The sequence below is a fragment of the Asparagus officinalis genome, chromosome 1 (assembly GCF_001876935.1).
Source record: "Asparagus officinalis chromosome 1, Aspof.V1, whole genome shotgun sequence".
Taxonomy (NCBI): domain Eukaryota; kingdom Viridiplantae; phylum Streptophyta; class Magnoliopsida; order Asparagales; family Asparagaceae; genus Asparagus; species Asparagus officinalis.
In genome coordinates this window covers 56670043-56688734 of record NC_033794.1, presented here as the reverse complement: position 1 = coordinate 56688734, position 18692 = coordinate 56670043, and the positions used below count along the sequence as shown (strand labels likewise).

The 18692-nt window shown below is 39.8% G+C and overlaps 1 protein-coding gene across 1 annotated transcript; it reads left to right on the top strand.

Annotated features, from left to right (window-relative positions):
• On the top strand, positions 15686-16890 carry LOC109842503 (neurofilament heavy polypeptide-like). Its single transcript, XM_020411373.1, has 2 exons — positions 15686-15898; positions 16452-16890. The coding sequence occupies exons 1-2, from the start codon at positions 15773-15775 to the stop codon at positions 16755-16757; spliced, it is 432 nt and encodes a 143-aa protein (XP_020266962.1). The 5' UTR covers positions 15686-15772; the 3' UTR covers positions 16758-16890.

Here is an 18692-nt window from a genome sequence, read left to right as displayed (position 1 = left end):
GGTCTTCTTCACCTCTCGAGCAGACATTAGAGCATTGATTTTGCTCTCAAGGTCTTTCATTTTTTCATCCTCGTCTGCATCATGCTTTGGATGATTTCTAAAAGGAACAACGTAGCCACCCCCAACATTGACATCTTTGGTGGGACCACCCCTAGCATCGTTGTCTTAAGTGGGGCCACCCCCAGTGTTCTGGTCAACGGGAGGGTTATCAGCATTAAGATATTCATCCACATCTGAATCGCTACCTAATTGGTTAGCAATGTTACAATGGCTAGATTCACCAACTTGATTAGACAGAGCCCCTGTTGGTCATGTTCTTCCTTCATCCGCATCATGTCCATTTTCAATTCGAACTTGAAGTTGTCTTTTTGCTTAGCCAAAGCATCCTCGATGATTTTGGTCATTTGCTTGGTGTTAATCATGAACACTTCCCGAGCTTGTCCCACGCTAGACATTGTATCGTCGGAGGCGATTGTGGAGCAAGTATCTAAAAGTTCATCCTCTGAAGACAGTCCTTCGTGCATCCTTGGGTCAACCATGTTGATAGTGACTTCAGGGAATTCGTTATCTTGACTGGTTGACTTTCTTTTACGGAAACGCCTTGACTTACCCCCTATCAACCTTGGTTTCAATGCTTCAGGGGAAATCTTTTGGAATACGGAGACCCTCTGTGGAACGGTCTTAGGGTAACTACATTCTAATAATACTACACAGATAATTTTGGTACACAGACAGTGAGAGTCTGCTTCCGGGGTACTTCTCTTTTGAGATTTGTTTGTACCCCCAGCCCAATAGTACAACTCATTGGCATGATTACCAGAGCAGCCTATCGTGTGCTAGCACAACTTCCCAGGTATAATGTTATCATCGTCAGATGAATACGTTTCCTTCTGGGGATATAACACTTTGTTAGTATCTTCAAGAGTCACACGTTTGTAGTTACGCCTTTGTAAGCGCGGGACCTTAACAGGCTCTTGGACTTCAACACGTAGTTCGAGGAGGTCAGTAATAGGGGTTTCTCCATATAGGAAGCTTTCAAATTGTTGCAAAAGCAAGTACAACCCCCAGCTCAATGAGTTATTTGGGGTTCATTCACTGGGCCCAAGCGTTCTCTAACGAGAACCTTGCCTCGATCTTCGTGCAAAGGACCTAGGTGGTTCACCATTGTTTTCTTACCTTTGGATATGTCTATACTATCACAGAACTTCACCGGAGATGCGAGATTAGAAGGAGTGGTATATGAACTTGTCGAAAGCAGGGAACCAGTTTTGGATCTGGAATCGAGCGAGAGACACAACTGGTGTCTCTTGTTGGGTAGAAGCGCTGACTTGGCATTCGGCACCCAAACCTGCTTATATCTTTGTGGTCTTTTAAACACCTCTTCTTTTTATAATTCTTGAGCTTTATGCACAAGGATCTGGGCATGTGCAAGAAGTGCGCGACGCTTCTGGATGCTCTCCTCAAGAGTAGAACGGGTTCGTTTGACACGAACCCATTTGTCAGTTGACAGTTAGGAGGAGGATCCTGATGCTTGTTGTGGCGGTGTCTTAGTCACTTGGTACTTTCTAAACTCCAGATCCGCTTGGTAACAGAGTGTGTCCACCTGATCCAAAGCCTTGGCGAATTGGCGGGCAAGATGTTGACGGCGCCTTTGATAAGCCCTTTTCATTAACAACAGTGTGTCTTCAACGGGCAACTCCTTGACCTTTGAGGAGTTGTCAAGAACGTCGGATCCGGCCTTCTTAAGCACCAGGGAGAAGCCTTCAGCAGCAACTGGGTGAAGATCGTCACCAGGGAGAAGCCTTCAGCAGCAACTGGGTGAAGATCGTCACCCCGAATCTTCAGATCTGAAGACCAACGAACCTTCTTGAGGGAAGCGGTCTTCCTGCGCTTGAAAGGAGAAGACGATCTGGAGGAGGAGGAGGAGGAGACGTACTCCTCAAATTTCTATTGGTCAAACTCATATTCGACCTCTTTATCCACATGGATCTTGATCGACGACTGCGACACGACAGTCTATCGTCACCCCGAATCTTCAGATCTGAAGACCAACGAACCTTCTTGAGGGAAGCGGTCTTCCTGCGCTTGAAAGGAGAAGACGATCTGGAGGAGGAGGAGGAGGAGACGTACTCCTCAAATTTCTACTGGTCAAATTCATATTCGACCTCTTCATCCACAGGGATCTTGATCGACGGTTGTGGCATGACAGTCTCGACAGCGAGGCTGTTGGCTCCAAATATGGTCGCCGGCGTATTCGCGTCGGAAATCAGTTTCATTGCTTTCGAATCCATTACAACTTCAAGCGTTACAACGATTCAGAATAAAAGAAAATTTAAGTCTTTTTATAAGACTTTCTTTATAATGAAAAGAAACAGAAAGATTTCCTAAGAACACACGCAGAGATCGTTTATCGGTCTTCTACTTGCGCGGGATCTTTACCTATGCCGGGTTAATCCGTGGACCACCGAGCGATCAGATCAAAAGAACGGTTTCATTGCCTCGCAAATGAGACAAGAAACTTAAGAGAATATCTCAGCAAAGCGAGATACCCACTCTTCTCGAGAATCGCATCTAGGTACGATTTCGAGGGAAGCGGGTGAACCAGATGCAGATCTCTCGAGCTATTCCTCTTTATGCTAAATGAGTCGCCGAGATCTCCTTCTCCTCTCTAAAAATTTGTGCTCCTTCAGTCTCCTAATCGACAGGGCTTCGCCAAAGCTCCATAATTCTAGACCTATGCAAATGAAGGCCCTAGGATTGTATTTATAGGCTCTAGAAGCCCTGTTTTTGGATAAGAATGAATGATTTGCTCTTATCCTCAGTTGTAACCACTTAACCATATTCAAAGATAATCTCAAATCAGTTTGGGAGGTTGCGGATAGAATCTTGGGCTACGGACAGTATTTTCGGTGCTGGGACGCCCGAGACTGTGTCGGGATGCTCGAGACTGTCTCGGGACGTAATTTTCTCGTCTGATCTCAAAATGACGTGATTCAAAATATGTTAGAAAGCTAACAAAGAGACCTATAACTTTTATGCTTTGATATTCTTTAGATTCGAATCGTATCATAGCCAAAATATGCGAGACACAATTGGTGTCTCGCACGTGCGAAACAGTCTGTACTGTCTCGGGTATTTTGGCTCTAACTCACTCGCCCGACCTTGAAATGAAGTAATACAAGGCGCGTTAGAAAGATCACGAAGATCTCTATAACCTCCTATAGGTGATACATCTATGGGATGAGAAAGACACGAGTGGTGCTTACTCCTTTGTGGGTGAAACGTAACCCCAGGTCGAGTCGCTTCTTTGTTATTATACCATCCCGTTGATTTGTATGCTTTATCAACTCACTTCGTGTATTTTTAGCTTCTCTATGACATTAGATAATTCTCCTTGATTTAGATAATGAAATTTATCATCTTCTCTCTGTCTTGAGCTACGTACGGGAATCCGTGGGCAATTTTTGATGTCTACAGAATGATTGTTCCACAGTATTAGGCCCCCTTGTAGGCGTCTAAAAATGCCTATGAGTGCCCGCACACAGCTCAAGACAAAGAGAAGACGACGAACATCGTTATCCGAGTCTAAGAGGATTATCTGACGCCAACAAGCGCATAAAGCGAATCGGCAAACTGTTGATGACATGACAACGAACCACCACAATGGAAAATGCCAAGTGGACCGCACGCGTCAATCAACATGCGTGCGTCAATCAACACGTGTGTGTCAATCAAAGAGAACTCGTCAAAGGCAGCGCCAACGTTGTGTGCGCCAACTCCCTAGAGCCTTGGAGTCAATTGACGGGATCCGTTACGAGGCGGATCTGAAAATTAGTCAACGTCAAGCGCCCCAACAGCGGACAAATGCCCTCTCCTCCAAATCACAAACAAGTGAATGGGTACAAGTCAAAAGGACCCGTTCAACTCTTGAAGAGCGGATCAAAAAGCGTCGCGTACTGCTTGCGCGCGCGCGAATTCTTGCGCAAGAGGTCAAAAGATTGCAGAGGGAAGAAGTGGAAAAGAAGCCACCAAAACTGTACAAAGTTTGGAGGCCAAAGTCCAAGACGGCGGCCGAAAAGATCGAAAAATGCGGGTCACTCAAATCCGACCCGCCGGTCTGCGGGTCACTCAAATCCGACCCGCCAAATCGCGGGTCACTCAAATCCGACCCGCCAATCTGCAGGTCACCCAAATCCGACCCTCCAAATCGCGGGTCACTTGGGTCCGACCCTCCACTTTGCGGGTCACCCAAATCCGACCCTCCACTTTGCGGGTCACTTGAATCCGACCCTCCAACCCGTCGGTCACTTAAATCTGACCCACGCCAGAGTCAAGGCAGAAGATGTTCTACACCTATTTCGTCGATCCCTGTGAGTTCCGCACCTCCGACGGAGCACCAGGACAGTGTGGACTTGTCCCATTTCAAGGTGAGGATAGTCGATCGCCTGGGTCCTTTGCACGAGGATCGAGGCAAAGTTCTGATCGACGAATGCTTGGGTCCGGTGATTGAACCCCGAACGATTCGTCGAGCTGGGGGTCGCACACGCCCTCGTAAAGGGAAAACTCCAATTTCTACCTGCCTGGGGGTGTTTATCCAAAACCAAGAGCCTGTTGAGATCCTGCGCTCCCAAAAACGTAGTTCTAAACACGTGACTCTTAAGAATGCTAAAAAAGCGGCAAATCCCCTGAAAGAAACGTATTCATCTGACGATGATAACGTTATACTAGGGGAGTCATGTCAACACACGATAGATTGCTCCGGTCATCTGATCGATGAGTTGTACTATCGGGCTGGGGGTATGAACGAGTCTCGGAAGAGATATGCCCGAGAAACCAAATCTCACTACCCGTGCGCCGAACTAATCAGGGCAGTATTATCAGCGTGCAGTTGCCCCAAGACCGCTCCGCAGAGGGTCTCGGTATCCGAGAGGATCTCCAACGAAATGACTAAGTTCAAACCAAAACGTCTCCGTAAAAAGAGATCGGTTGTTCAAGGTGACGAACTCCCGGAAGTCACAATAAATATGACTGATAAGGGAAAGTCGATTCGACCTTCTAGCTCTGACCCTCTCGTATCGCACCGTCTAACCCGGTTGCGATCAGGAACTATTAGACAAAGGGATTATCAGAGAATGCAGAGAGGGTTATCCTCGGATGATGAAGCATCGGACGCTAACTCGGCAATCGCTTCTGATAATACGGTATCCAGTCCGGGACAATCCCGTGAAGTGTTCATGATCAATACCGAGCAGGTAGCCAAAATGGTTGAGGATGCTCTAACCAAACAGAAAGAGGCATTCAAGATTGAAATGGAAATGGCTATGCTACGGATAAGGGAAGAGCATGACCAACAAATTCGGGCTCTATCCAATCAGTTCGGTGAAACTAGCCATCACAACCGTACTGATCAAGCAGGCAGCGATTCAGATGTGGATGAATGTCTCAATGCTGATGACCAACGTCTCAATGCTGATGACCCTCCCGTTGACCAAAACGCTGGGGGTGGCCCCACTAAAGACGACAACGCTGGAGGTGGCCCCGTTATTCCTCTTAAGAATCGTCCAAAGCCCGATACGAGCGAGGATGAGAAAATGAAAGATCTCGAGAGTAAAATCAACGCTCTAATGTCTGATCGAGAGGTAAAGAGGACTGGCATTCCATGTCCATATCCAAGAGAGTGGGACACAATAGCATACCCGGCGAAGTTCAACTTGATTAACTTCACGCCGTTTGACGGGAAGGGTTCACCCACTCAACATCTGATCTACTTCAAGTCCCACTTGGGTATGATCTCCGGTAATGAAGCATTGATGGTTCGGTCATTCGTTGGCACCCTTCGCGGGCCGGCCTTCGATTGGTACCGCCGTCTCAAGCCCGGAAGTATTAACAACTGGGACGATATGGAGAACTCATTCCTTGGTAACTTCTTTGATGACGACGACGAGGTATCCATCAGAACACTTTTCGATGAGAAACAAGAAGATGACGAGACAGTCGACGACTTCGTCAAGCGCTTTCGGAATAAAGCAATGAACTGCCGAGAACGAGACAGTAGACGACTTCGTCAAGCGCTTCCGGAATAAAGCAATGAACTGCCGAGATCCGATCACGGAGGACTTCATCCTCCAGACATGTCATAACAACCTATCTATTGAGATATTGGAAGTTATGGGAGTTGCACCGTCCAACACTTGGAAAGAGTTGAAGACGCGCGGAGAGCGGGCCGAACGCTTCCTCCGAAGGAAGAAGGCCGAGAGGAGCCAACCGACGGCCAATCCTCCGAACTCGAACTTTGCCTCCCGTAGTAAAGGAAAGGCACATGCAGCGGTTGTAGACGTTAACCAGACATCGCAACAACAACCCCGAAGGCAACAAAAGACTTCGGATCAGAGACTCCAAAAAGAGTACTCCTTCAAGGACGAAGATGTTCCGGCTATTTTCGAGTCCCTCCTTGAAAATAACAAGATCAAGCTACCACCTATCCCAGATCAGGAGGAAGCTGATAATACTGCGGATCCGAAGTACTGCGCGTACCACAGGAGGATCCTTCATCCTACCAAGGCTTGTTTCGCTCTTAAGAATAGCATCCAAACCTTGGTTGAAGCCGGCGTTATATCGCTCAATTGAGCCGAATGAACACTCCGACAAGTATAAGAGTATAAACTACTTCTTAACACTCCGATAAGTATAAGAGTATAAACTGCTTCTTAATCCTCCAATCGGTATATGAGGTTAAACTGCTCCCTGATACTCCAATAGGTATATGAGTCTAAACTGTTTCCCACACTCGACGGGAAGTTCCAGGAGAATTTTTACATGTAATATTCTTAAGGATAACCTGGTCATGTAACTCACTATGATGTTAGACCCAGTTTCGCGAAGGAAGCTGGGGGTGGATGATTCATGTAATGGGAAGTTCCCAGAAGAACGCTATATGTAATTTTCTTAGGGATAACCCGATAATTACGAACAAGGTGATAAACACTAAACCCCCACTATGATTTGTACTCCCACTCTCACTGTCTACCTGGTCAAACCTTCCTATAGTTAGGACCACAACCAAAGTCCCCTCTCGATTCCTTCCATGAACGAGAGGTCCACTTTCAAATTGAACGATAAAGCCTATAAAAGGTAAGATCGTCTCAAAACTCCCACTTCCACTGCTTCCTTGGTCAAACCTATAAAAGTTAGGGCCACAACCAGATTCTCCTCTCGATTCCTTTCATGAACGAGAGGTCCACTTTCAATTGAGCAATCAAACCTATAAAAGTTAGGATTGTCTCCAACTTTACTTAGTCAAACCTGCAGATAGTTAGGACTAAGATTGAGTTATCCTTTTCGATAAACGAAAGACTTCCATCTTTTCCTTTTTCCACCAAACCTATAAAAGTTAGGGTCGAAATTGGGCTTTCTCCTCAATAAATGAGGGACTCTTTTTGGATCGAATGACCAATCCTATAAAAGTTAGGGTCGTTTGAATCTTTCCGATTCTCGGAGTGGAGATCCCACTCTTAGTTTCATCATTTCGGATTCTGAGGGTGGAGATCCCACCTTGAGTTTCCTTTCCAACTGGAGATAGAATATAAAATTCTTCCTCTTCAGTGCCGGGAGATAGAATATAAAATTCATCCTCTTCCATTTTCCAGTCTGTCTTTACCCTGAGAAAAGACACAATTCCCAACTTCCAATCCGTGCACTTTGTGCACGGGGAATTTTATCTCAACTCCTAAATAGAGATAAGCCTACGCCTAACACGCGTTGCCGGTTTAGTCTTTCACCGATTGAAAAAGACACCAGAATCCAGTCTGGGGCATTTTATCCCGAAGCCTAAGTAGGGATAAGTCAACGCTTAACCCGCGTTGCTGGGTGGTTCGTTCCCGTAAAAATGACCGAGTCTACGTATTCAGCATCGTAGCAACAAAAATCCATGCCTTTTATGCATGGGGAATTTTATCCCGAATCCTAAGCAGGGATAAGTCAACGCCTAACACGCGTTGCCGGTTAGTCTTTTGCCGTGAAAAGGACAAAAGTCCACATATTCGACATTGTGGCATGTCGTTATTCATAACGCCAAAATCCGTGCTTCACACGCGCGGGGAATTTTATCTCGAACCCTAAGTAGGGATAAGTCAACGCCTAACTCGCGTTGCCGGTTTAGTCTTTCACCGATTGAAGAAGACACCAGAATTCCAATCTGGGGACTTTTATCCCGAAGCCTAAGTAGGGATAGGCCAGCGTCTAACACACGTTGCCGGGTAGCCTATTCTCGTAACAATGGCGAAGTCTACGTATTCAATATCGTAGCATCAAGTCTAAGGGAGTTCATTCCTTTAGCACAACGTCACGTGCGGAACGGACTTAAACAATCCGCATGCAAGCCCGATTCAAACGGTAATCGGTAAAGGTACGCCAAATCCGTTGAAGGCTGAGGGTTTGCCAAAAACCTTAAAGTCTACGTCTGATACACGTCGCTGTTTAGTCTTTTCACAGGAGAAAGACGAAGTCTATGTATTCAATATCGTAGCACTAAAAGAGTTAACTCTTTTAGCATAACGTTACATGCGGAACGGACTTAAACAATCCGCATGCTAGCCCGACTCAAACGGTAGTCGGTAAAGGCTTATCAAACCCGTTGATGGCTGAGAATTTTCCAAAAATTCTATAAATGCGAGTCATTGACGTATCAGCTTCATTAGTTGGTCTCATGACTTGAACATCCAACAAACTTCAGGATAAGATCCACACGTGTAGATGAATCAGCTTTAATAGTTGGTCCTGCAGCCCAACATTCGGGACCGTCACACTCCAATGCCTTAAGAGCTTAAACTGTGTAGACTCCAGCAAACGTACGAGTATAAACTGTGTTAACGCCAGTCAACGCGTTACAGTAAAGATCGATGCCGGTCAACGCATCAGCAATTTCGCCAAAATAAGGCAAAAGAGGACTCCAAGGATTTCAGTTACAATCAGCTAAGAATTCCCGACGGAGAGGATCAGTTCAAAGCCAACTCAATGGCACGAGCTAAGCTCAGAAAGTTACACACCAATCTCAATTCAAGATTTCGACAACGGTCAGACGATAAATGCAGCGCCGGAAGAACTTCATCTATTCGACGGAACAATGAATAGATTGAAGACTAAAGAAGTTAAGAATTGAGGTAGTTAAAGGTCGCTCTACGAAATAGAGGAGATGGCCTATCTTATCCAAAGCATTCCAGACTCCTCTATAAAAGAAAGAGTCTGAAATACTTTGGAGGGGGTATCTGTAGGCGTCTAAAAATACCTATGAGTGCCCACACACAGCTCAAGACAAAGAGAAGACGACGAACATCGTTATCCGAGTCTAAGAGGATTATCTGACGCCAACAAGCGCATAAAGCGAATCGGCAAACTGTTGATGACATGACAACGAACCACCACAATGGAAAACGCCAAGTGGACCGCACGCGTCAATCAACATGCGTGCGTCAATCAACATGCGTGCGTCAATCAACACGTGTGTGTCAATCAAACACGCGTTCGACGGTCAATTCCGCAACGAAGCGTACAAGTCAACAAGACGATCAATTACGCAAAACGGTAGAAAATACAAGTCCCGGAAAGACCAGAAAACACCAGAGCTCAGCAAAGATTCAAAACACCGCGTCCGCGCGGGTCGGACCGCGGACTGATCCGACCCGCGCAAGTGCGGGTCGGATTGGTCCGACCCGCGCAAGCGCGGGTCGGACTGATCCGACCCGCGCAAGCGCGGGTCAGACCAGTCTGCCGCGCTGTTTTGACCTCCTGATGTGTATTTCGACGGTTTTAACGGTTCTCTCAAGATCTTTTCAGTTCCAGAGGTTCCCAACTACCTAGATATCATCACCAAACGTGGTTAGGTTGTTGTCAACTGAAGATAAGGCCAAATCACTTGTTCTTATCCAAATAACCGCTTCCGAAGCCCTATAAATACAAACCTAGGGCCTCCTTTCAGCGGGGTGGGGGGGGCGATTGATTATCAAGACGAGGAGGTGCTGTCGGATTGTGGAGTAAAAGGAGCACGAATTTCAGCGAGGGTTGACAGATCTTGGCGAGTTCTTCGGCATAAAGAAGGAGAGTTCGAGAGATCCGACGTCCGTTCCCGTCCGTCCCTTGAGATTAGGCTTGGTCTTAATCTCGAGAAGAGCCCTGATTTCGCTTGGTCGATCTCAGCGCTTCAAATCAAATACTTCCTCGGCGAAGGCGAAGCTCTGCCGAATTTTTCATCAACCGGATCCAGATCTAAGGCGGTCCACGGATAAACCCCGGCACAGGCAAAGATCCCACGCAAGCAGAAGATCGATAAACGATCTCCCTGCGTTTGTTTTGAACGAGAGTTGTAAACTTGTTTTATTTTCATTGTGTAAGGAGATCTTATAAAAAGATCAATTTATTATTTTATTCGAGTTTATTGTAATGATTAAAGTTGTAATAGATTCGATTGCAATGAATACAATAATTTTCGACGAAAACACCCCTCCTCCTCCTCCTCTTAGATTCACCTACACGAATCGGCATGCTTGCACTTGCACTTACACCGGTCATACTTGCAGTCGAAGATGTAGGCAAAATTGGCGTCTTAAGTCTAGAAGTCCTCAACCTCACCTCCGCTTGATCCAACATCCTTTGAAACTCTCTTAGGTTTTCGGGGTGTTGACTTGGCACACATCTTAATTCCAGTCTCGCTTATCCTCAAGAGGTGATTTTTAACTCTTGAGTGTGAACCGGTAAACTCCTCTCTGTAATAATTGTATCTCCATCTTAAATTTCCTCCTGTCATTCTTCCCCTTTTCTCCAATTCGGTAACATATTTTCAAAGCGAACATTTGTCATCTTGTACTCCTCTCTGCAATAACCGCTTATCTGGCTTGTTATATCTCGTAAGTCATAATATAGTTGATCAATGGCTTCAAGGTATTTTCTTTTGCTAGATTATTTGCATGTAACTTTATAATAAGCTTATGATTCCTTTACTATTTGAAGAATAAAGTATGAGAATTTATAAATACTTACTAATTTTTTCTTGCATCTTCCACGGTGAATGCTTCTTTGATTGGAATAAAGTTGTTCAATATGTTCTTTAAGAAAATCTCGGTAGGTGCTTTCATAATAGATATACCTTTTGTCAATGTTAATTCAAATGATTCATGTGCGTTTTCAAATTTTAGGTTGATTTTCTTAACATTTCAATTTGAAATAAAAACAACTTGATTCTTTTGTAGGACATCTCTGAATTTTCTAATAGTTTCTCCATATGTAAATTCTTGTATTTTTTACCGATGTGAATATTATTAACATCAGAGATTAAGATAATCAATTAATGCTAAGCTATTATATTATAGTTTTTAATTTATTTTATTTTATTTAGTCTTTTATCAACTAATATCACTAATATATGTTTGCTACTCTAACTTATTAGTAACATTATATACAGTTACTTTAATTTATACAATGACATTAACTTTTAATTTATCAATTTATTTTTCAAATTATTATACCTTAACTGGATGTTTTAATCTATTCTTATAGCTAGTTTTTTTACCAATATCAACTTAGACTATTTTTAGATGCTGAAAAGGGATAGTAAACCTTAAATTAAAAATTAAATCTATAAATCTTAATAAAAGAATATCAAGTAAGTACTCTTTTCTTTACCAAGTTTTACTATTTCATCCACTTTTTTGTTGTGATTTTGTACTTTTGAGGCTATGTTTTACAATTTTTAAAACTTTAAAGTTTTTTTTAAATTAAAAATTTTAAGTTGTGTACTCGTAATTTCCATATTTTATGTGTTAGTGCTAATTTTTTAAAGGATATTTCTTGCAGCCTTGAAATTTTAAAAGTTTCTTTTATAGTTATTGAAACTTTGAATTGTTTTTTGCAGAATTCAAAATTTTAGCGATCTACTATAATTTCTTGGTTTGATGTATGATGGTTATAAGTTTTGAATTTTAACTTTCATAATTTTTATAACTTTGAGGTTATTTTTAATAAATTTTAAATTTTCAGGTGTCTGATGGTTATCTCTTGGATTCATCTATAATATTTTTAAGTTTTGAAATTTTAGAATTTCAAGGTGCTTTTTTATAATTTAAACTTTTAAGAGTGTTTCTACAAATTTTAAAATATTAAGAGTATTAATTACAAATTTAAATTCGTAGGGGGTTGATGTTAATTTTCAATTTCATATTTGTTGTCTTAAGTTTTGAAAAGTAAGTGTGTTTTGTGTAATTATGAACTTTTGAGATTGTTTTGTGCAATATTTGAATTTTTTAGGTTTTCTATAATACTTCATATATTATAGTATGTTATCTACCTATGATTTCTTTACCTTATCAAACTAATACCGTGGAGCTATTTCATATATTTTATTAATCTTATTTTTATAAACATTTTTGAGCTATAGATAGTTAACTTGTGATTAAGATAGAATATAATAAGGATTAGGATAGATTAAGATTTAAATAAAATATTTAAATAGTTAAGGGTAATATTGATATGTATTTTGTAAGTTTTGAAATTAATTTTTGAGGGAGTTTTTTGTAATTTTTGTAGCTTTGAGGTTAAGTTTTACAAATTTTAAATTTTTAGGTGCCTGATAAACCCATTGGTTTCATCTATGATGTTTTCAAGTTTTAAAATTTTAGTGTGTTTTTTATAATTTAAACTTTTGAGGTTTTTCTATAGTTTTTGAAATATTAAGGGTGTTAATTACAAAATTTAAATTTAGGGCGTTAATTATAAATTTTTCAGAAGAAATGAGAATGTTGAGATGGTCTTGTTGGTATCCACTAAAAGATATGATAAGAAATGAATATATCCGTAAAAATTAGAGGTTGCTCCTATTGAGGATAAAATGAGAGAGAATCGATTAAGGTGGTATGGTCATGTACAACATAGACCTTAGTGCACCAGTTAGAAAAAGTAATAATATTATAGCTAATAAAGTAAAGAGATCCAGAGGTAGACCTAGAAGGACTTCGTTGGAGGCAATTAAAAAGGATATGATTATGGTTAGCTTTATAGAGGAGATGACCCATAATAGAATGGACTGGAAGAATAGAATTCATATAGTCAATCCTAAACATTTGGGATAGAGGGTATGTTATTATTGTTGTTGTGTTAATTATAAATTTTAAATTCTTATGGCTATTGTTAATTTCTAGATTTCATTTTCGTTAATTGAATTTTTTTTAAATTCAGGATGTTTATTATTTTGAACTTTTGAGGGTGTTCTGTGCAATTTTCAAAAAATTTTGGGTTTTTTTCATAATACTTCATGTATTATAGTATGAAACTTTTTGGTCTTCTTTTTTGTAATACTTCATATATTATAGTACGTTAGCTATAGGAAGTCACGTAATCATACGAGATTAGTATAGGATATATTTAGGATTAAGATAGATTAAGGTTTAAATGAAATATTCAAAATAATGAAGGATAATATTTACCATGAAAAACTTTTTCCAAACTCGTACTTTTAAAGGAAGTATGATAAGTATTAGCCAAACATCCCCTTAAGTTATCCATTACCTTAATTTTCACGGGGTTTTTCTGAAACTAGTACCTTAAATCTTTTCATGTTTTGAAATAAGTCGCTTAAATCATCAAGCTTGCTATTAGATCTCCAACTTATCTTAAAGTTAGTCTCTTCAATCACTGAAATTGCTATCACGTCCCCAAAATCTGAAGTCATTATGAAATTAGCCCCTTCAGTCAAGAATAGTAGTAGGAAGGAGAGAGATTAGTTTGGAACTACTTATGAGAACTTGGGGATCTAGTTGTAATTTCAATGATTTTGGGTGACTAATTTCTTTCTATTTTCCTTTCCACTCTTGGTTTGAGAAGCTAATTTCAAAATAAGTTAAGATTTACGAACCTAATGGCAATTTCAATTATTTGAGGGACTATTATTGAAATAGCTTAATATTTAGGTGACCTAATAGCAATTTCCATGATCAAAGGGACAAATTTCAAAATATAAAAGATTTTAAGGGACTAATATAAAAAACCACTTTTTTCAAATCATTCAATAATTATGAACAGTTAATTATATAGGGATTTTATTTTAATAAATTAATATTAACAATATGGGGGCGTATTTTTACTTTGGTACCACAAAGTTACTCTTTTTATCACTTCGATACTCTAAAGTATTTTTTAGCACTTTAAAATCTCAAAGTTTCAATTTCATTTCATTTTGATACCTGTAGCAGATTATATTAGATTTTTATTAAATTTGTATTACGTTTAGATTCATTTCACTCAGTTTCTATAGAATCAAGCAATCAGATGTTCTCAGTTGTGGTGGATGGAGATACTTCTTTTACCATCCCATTATCTTTTTTAATGTTAAATTATTAAAACTATCACAATTTTGGTCTTGAACATATAATTCTAAATAAAATATAAGAGAAAATGGGTATGTTTGGTACCAGACACAAATTTTGTGTTTGACAGTGAGATGTCATATTCTCATCCACTCATTCTAATTTTCCAACCACTCATCAACCTATGTGAATGTGGACGCCGATTTTAATGAGTGGAGGAGAATATGTCACCTCACTAACAAACATAAAAACTTGTACTTGATACCAAGCATACTCATTTCTCTCAAAATATAAATTATATTATTATCATTTTTTAATTTTTTAACCTTCTTCTCATGATCTTCTAGCTAATGATATTAATTACTTGATTTGCATTTTAAATAAATCCTAATAACTTAAAAATATTGTGGTACATTTTGATAAAGTCATACGACTATTCAGTATGGGCGACCTTCATGTTAGCTATACTAATTAACCAGCTATAAGCTAGGTCATAAGTTAGCTCATAAAGAGTGTTATTAAGAGAGTTAGGGTTTGACGAGGGTTAACTTTTGCTTTATATTCACCATTATAAATTTACCAAAAAAATATTTGTCAAATCGAAATTAAATTCCAAACTATAATTAGGAGCGAAATGAAATAAGGTCGAAGCAATATAAAAGCAGTATAAATTTTTGAACAAAATTGACATTATTAGATCTCCTCGGATCTTTCCCATTGTCACATATACTTAATAAATTTCTGCATAAAATAAAGATTTAATTGTAGTTGCATCTCTTGTATGGTAGGGGGACATTCACTTATTATTCCTAAACTTTACAATTAGCGATTTTAACTTATGATTTCAAATTGAAGTTATTTCCCTGTTATTTATACTCATCATACGAGTGTCATGAGATGCCAATGTGTTGTAGAGAGATTCCATAGTATTTCATGGCCTTTAAGGAGATCATTGTTTGGTGTTGAGCATGCACATTCTATAGAAAATGTATCGATAACAGGGAAATAACTCTGTTAGATTCCAGGAAAGTTAAATGTTAAACGAACAAAAGTTTACTGATGATAAACAACTAGTTTGTAATCTCAATTAGCCTCAGAAGAGAAGAGCTCTTCTTATCCATCAATTCATTCAACAAACATTTACATTTGATGGTCTACAATCATGCATCCTCCCTTTCAGCAAAACCAGCAATCTAAATCAAATTCTCCACCGCGAACTCTCTCTAAATTTAGACATTTTCTCCACACTTTGCGCATTCTCACAAACTGATCCCGTCCCTCGTTTCCCAACCCCTAACTCCTATAAATTTGGCCTTGCTTCATAACATTCACCTCGTAGTTCCTCCAAGTTCTTGAGTTCAAAATAACCTCCTCTCCTTAACAAATCCAACTTCTTCTTCCTCCTCTCGCTCCACCAGGAAACCATGGGTGCTTGTGCTAGCAGACCCGAGGTCCTGGAAGGTGATGCCCCCGCTGAGCGCCCTGTGGCCGAAGAAACCCCCGTTGTTGCCTCCGAGTTGACGACAGGGGAACCCACTGCCACCGTCGAGGTAAGTTTTTGTAGATGATGAGTTTAAGCTGCATAACCATTGTGATAAATATATCTGACAAAGAATGATTGTGACAGTATTTACATTGTTTCCATCTTCAATATCTGTTTGCGATGCGCCTTCCTTCTGCATTAAATTTAGTAGACCCTGTTCATTTTGGTAAAAAGATGATAATATCCTTGGTTATATATATAAATGACGATGACCACATAAGAATCCTTCAAGGGACATTCTAATGTTTGTTTGACAGAATGTACTACGTACCTTAAAAAAAACTTTGTAAGTGCGAAGAAATACAACTGAAAGTATATTAAGAAAAAAAAACAGGCGAAACTTTCTGGAATTCATGTGCCATATAGACAAAACTTCCCTCTGTATTATGAAAAAAAATGTATGTTTGCACCGTCTGCGATAAAGATGAAAATGTTCGTCTCTGCAATACTCTGTCTTTGTCGATCAGCCGTTTACTGCTGGTCGGTTGTAGTTTGTACATGCACCAAGACGATACTAATTACCATATTTGGCGATATGTATCGCATTATTTTTCCTGCAGAACGCAATAGAGTCGAGCGAGAGCAAAGAGGAGGAGAAGAGCGAAGAGAAGGTAGAGGAGGCACCTCTAGTCGACCTTTCTGAACCAAAGGAAGAGAAGCCCAAGGCCGAGGAAAAAGCAACACCAGAGCCAAAAGTTGAAGAGGAGAACAATGTAGCTCCCGAGGAAACCAAGGAAGCGCCAAAGGGGGAAGTTGCCGCCAAAACCGAAGAAGTTGCTAAGGAGAACAAGGAGAACGTTGCCGAGCTCGTTGTGGAGAAGCCTGCAGAGGAGAAGGACGTTGAAGCTAAACCAACGACAGCATAAAATTAATGCGGCAAATGTATCTTGATTCTTCGTGATTTCTGATGTTGGATTTTACTTTGTCTAACCTCGTTTAATTAGCAAGTGCTGAAATTGCAAAGTTATTGAAGGTATCAATTGCATGATTGTTCATTAATTTGTGTGTTTATAATTGAATTTTGTGAATTTTAACTCTTTGAGAACGTGACTAGCAAAAGGCCGCAGCATAAATTGCTTAAAACTTCTGCAGCATTAATTGCTTAAAACTTACTTTATAGCTCGGTTGAAATTCACAAAATATTCATCAACTATTGGATGTTTTGTGCAAAATTACTTGTAAAGTCGACACAGCATATGGTGAGCATACGGTGAGGATTGAGAGTTATAACTTTATATTCTAACAATACTTTAACAGATTGAACACTCCTTCATGAGTTAAAATTATGATATGCATAACAAAATTCTGGACGACTGTAATTAAAGGCGCTCTAATGGGGGAGGGCGAAAGGCTTTGATCTAAAGACGAGAAATCGTCAACAGCTTGGTAGAATAATGTTAAAATCCATAATGAATAGTAATTGTCGTTACATGTGTTTCTATTTATCAGTGAATAATAAATCCATTTTTGAGGCATTAGTTTTTTTTCCTCTTTTAGTTTTTCTTGATGAAGGATTCTTAGAAGAGATTGATTGAGAAGAATAATTGAAAGTGAAAATAGGATTTAGATAATAATTAGGCTTCTCACCAAGGGGGATCACATGGGTGAAGAGCTTCAATCTGCCGGCAAGAAACCGTCGACGCCTAGGCGGAATAATATTGTAATTCACAACGAATAATAATTTTTGCTATTGTTCACATGTGAGTAGCAATGAGTATTACCATTCATCCATGAAGAGTAAATTCATTTTTGGGGTATTAGATTTTTTCCCTTTTTTTCTTAATGAGGAATTATTTTTCAAAGATTGATTGAGGAGAATAATTGAAAGGAGATAAAAGATCGAGTTTAGATAATAACTAGGCTTCATGCCTACCGGTCTCACCCCAAGGATAAATCACATGCCAAAGAATTCCAAAGTGACAAATCACATACCAAAATACACATCATGTGCTCAATAAAGAATTCTCATAAATCAATTTTTTTTAATTCATCAACATCTATTCGATAGAGAATTCTTATAAATCATAAGTGTATTCATCAATGTCTATTTGTCATGAAGAATTACAAGTTTACTTATAGAGAGAAACTTAAATCAAATCCTAATAAAAGAGGAATAAAGATAAAATTTTTAACAAAATAAAATCCCAGAGATCTTAAAAATCATAAATCAAATCCTAAAAAAATCTTTCCTAAAGATAGATATTACATAAAATATTATTAAAATAACAAAGATTCTAATTAATCTCTAAAAAAGATTATCAACGACCCAATGGTCCGGCTTCGCGCTCGCTTTGGGTCCCTCCTAAATAAGCGGGCCAATGTTTCTTAAGAACGAGAAATTGTTTCTTAACGCCATCATCCCACAAACTAAAGCATGACACGTTTATCCTAATGCCCACTTGGGCTACCAAAACTTCAGCCTAAGATTGGATTTCACGGTGAATTGCATTTTTCTTTTTAGGGCTTTTTTATTTCTAACCCCATTTGTTTACTTCACTTTATCTATAAACCTAATGACTATTTGTTGTATCTTTACACCTAATTTTTTTTTTTTTGTATTTATCTTTAAACCCAACTTTCAAAATACAGTAGACTGAACACATGTATTTATACAGAAACATTGTAAAATTCCCAAAATATCCTTTCAATAGCCCCATATAAAACTCAGTTCCTCGATCTCTCCTTATTATCCTCATTTCATCTCTTAACCCTAATTGAAAAACTTGAGTCCCCCTTCCCGTCACCGACGCCGACGCCGTCGTCGTAAGCTCGCCGTCGGAGTCTTCGTGGCCCGTGGCCCG

Excerpts from the sequence above, each read along its gene's own strand:
- LOC109842503 (XM_020411373.1), top strand. The coding sequence starts at position 15,773 with ATGGGTGCTTGTGCTAGCAGACCCGAGGTCCTGGAAGGTGATGCCCCC. Across the intron at positions 15,899-16,451 it reads AACCCACTGCCACCGTCGAG|AACGCAATAGAGTCGAGCGA; the intron begins GTAAGTTTTTGT and ends TTTTTCCTGCAG.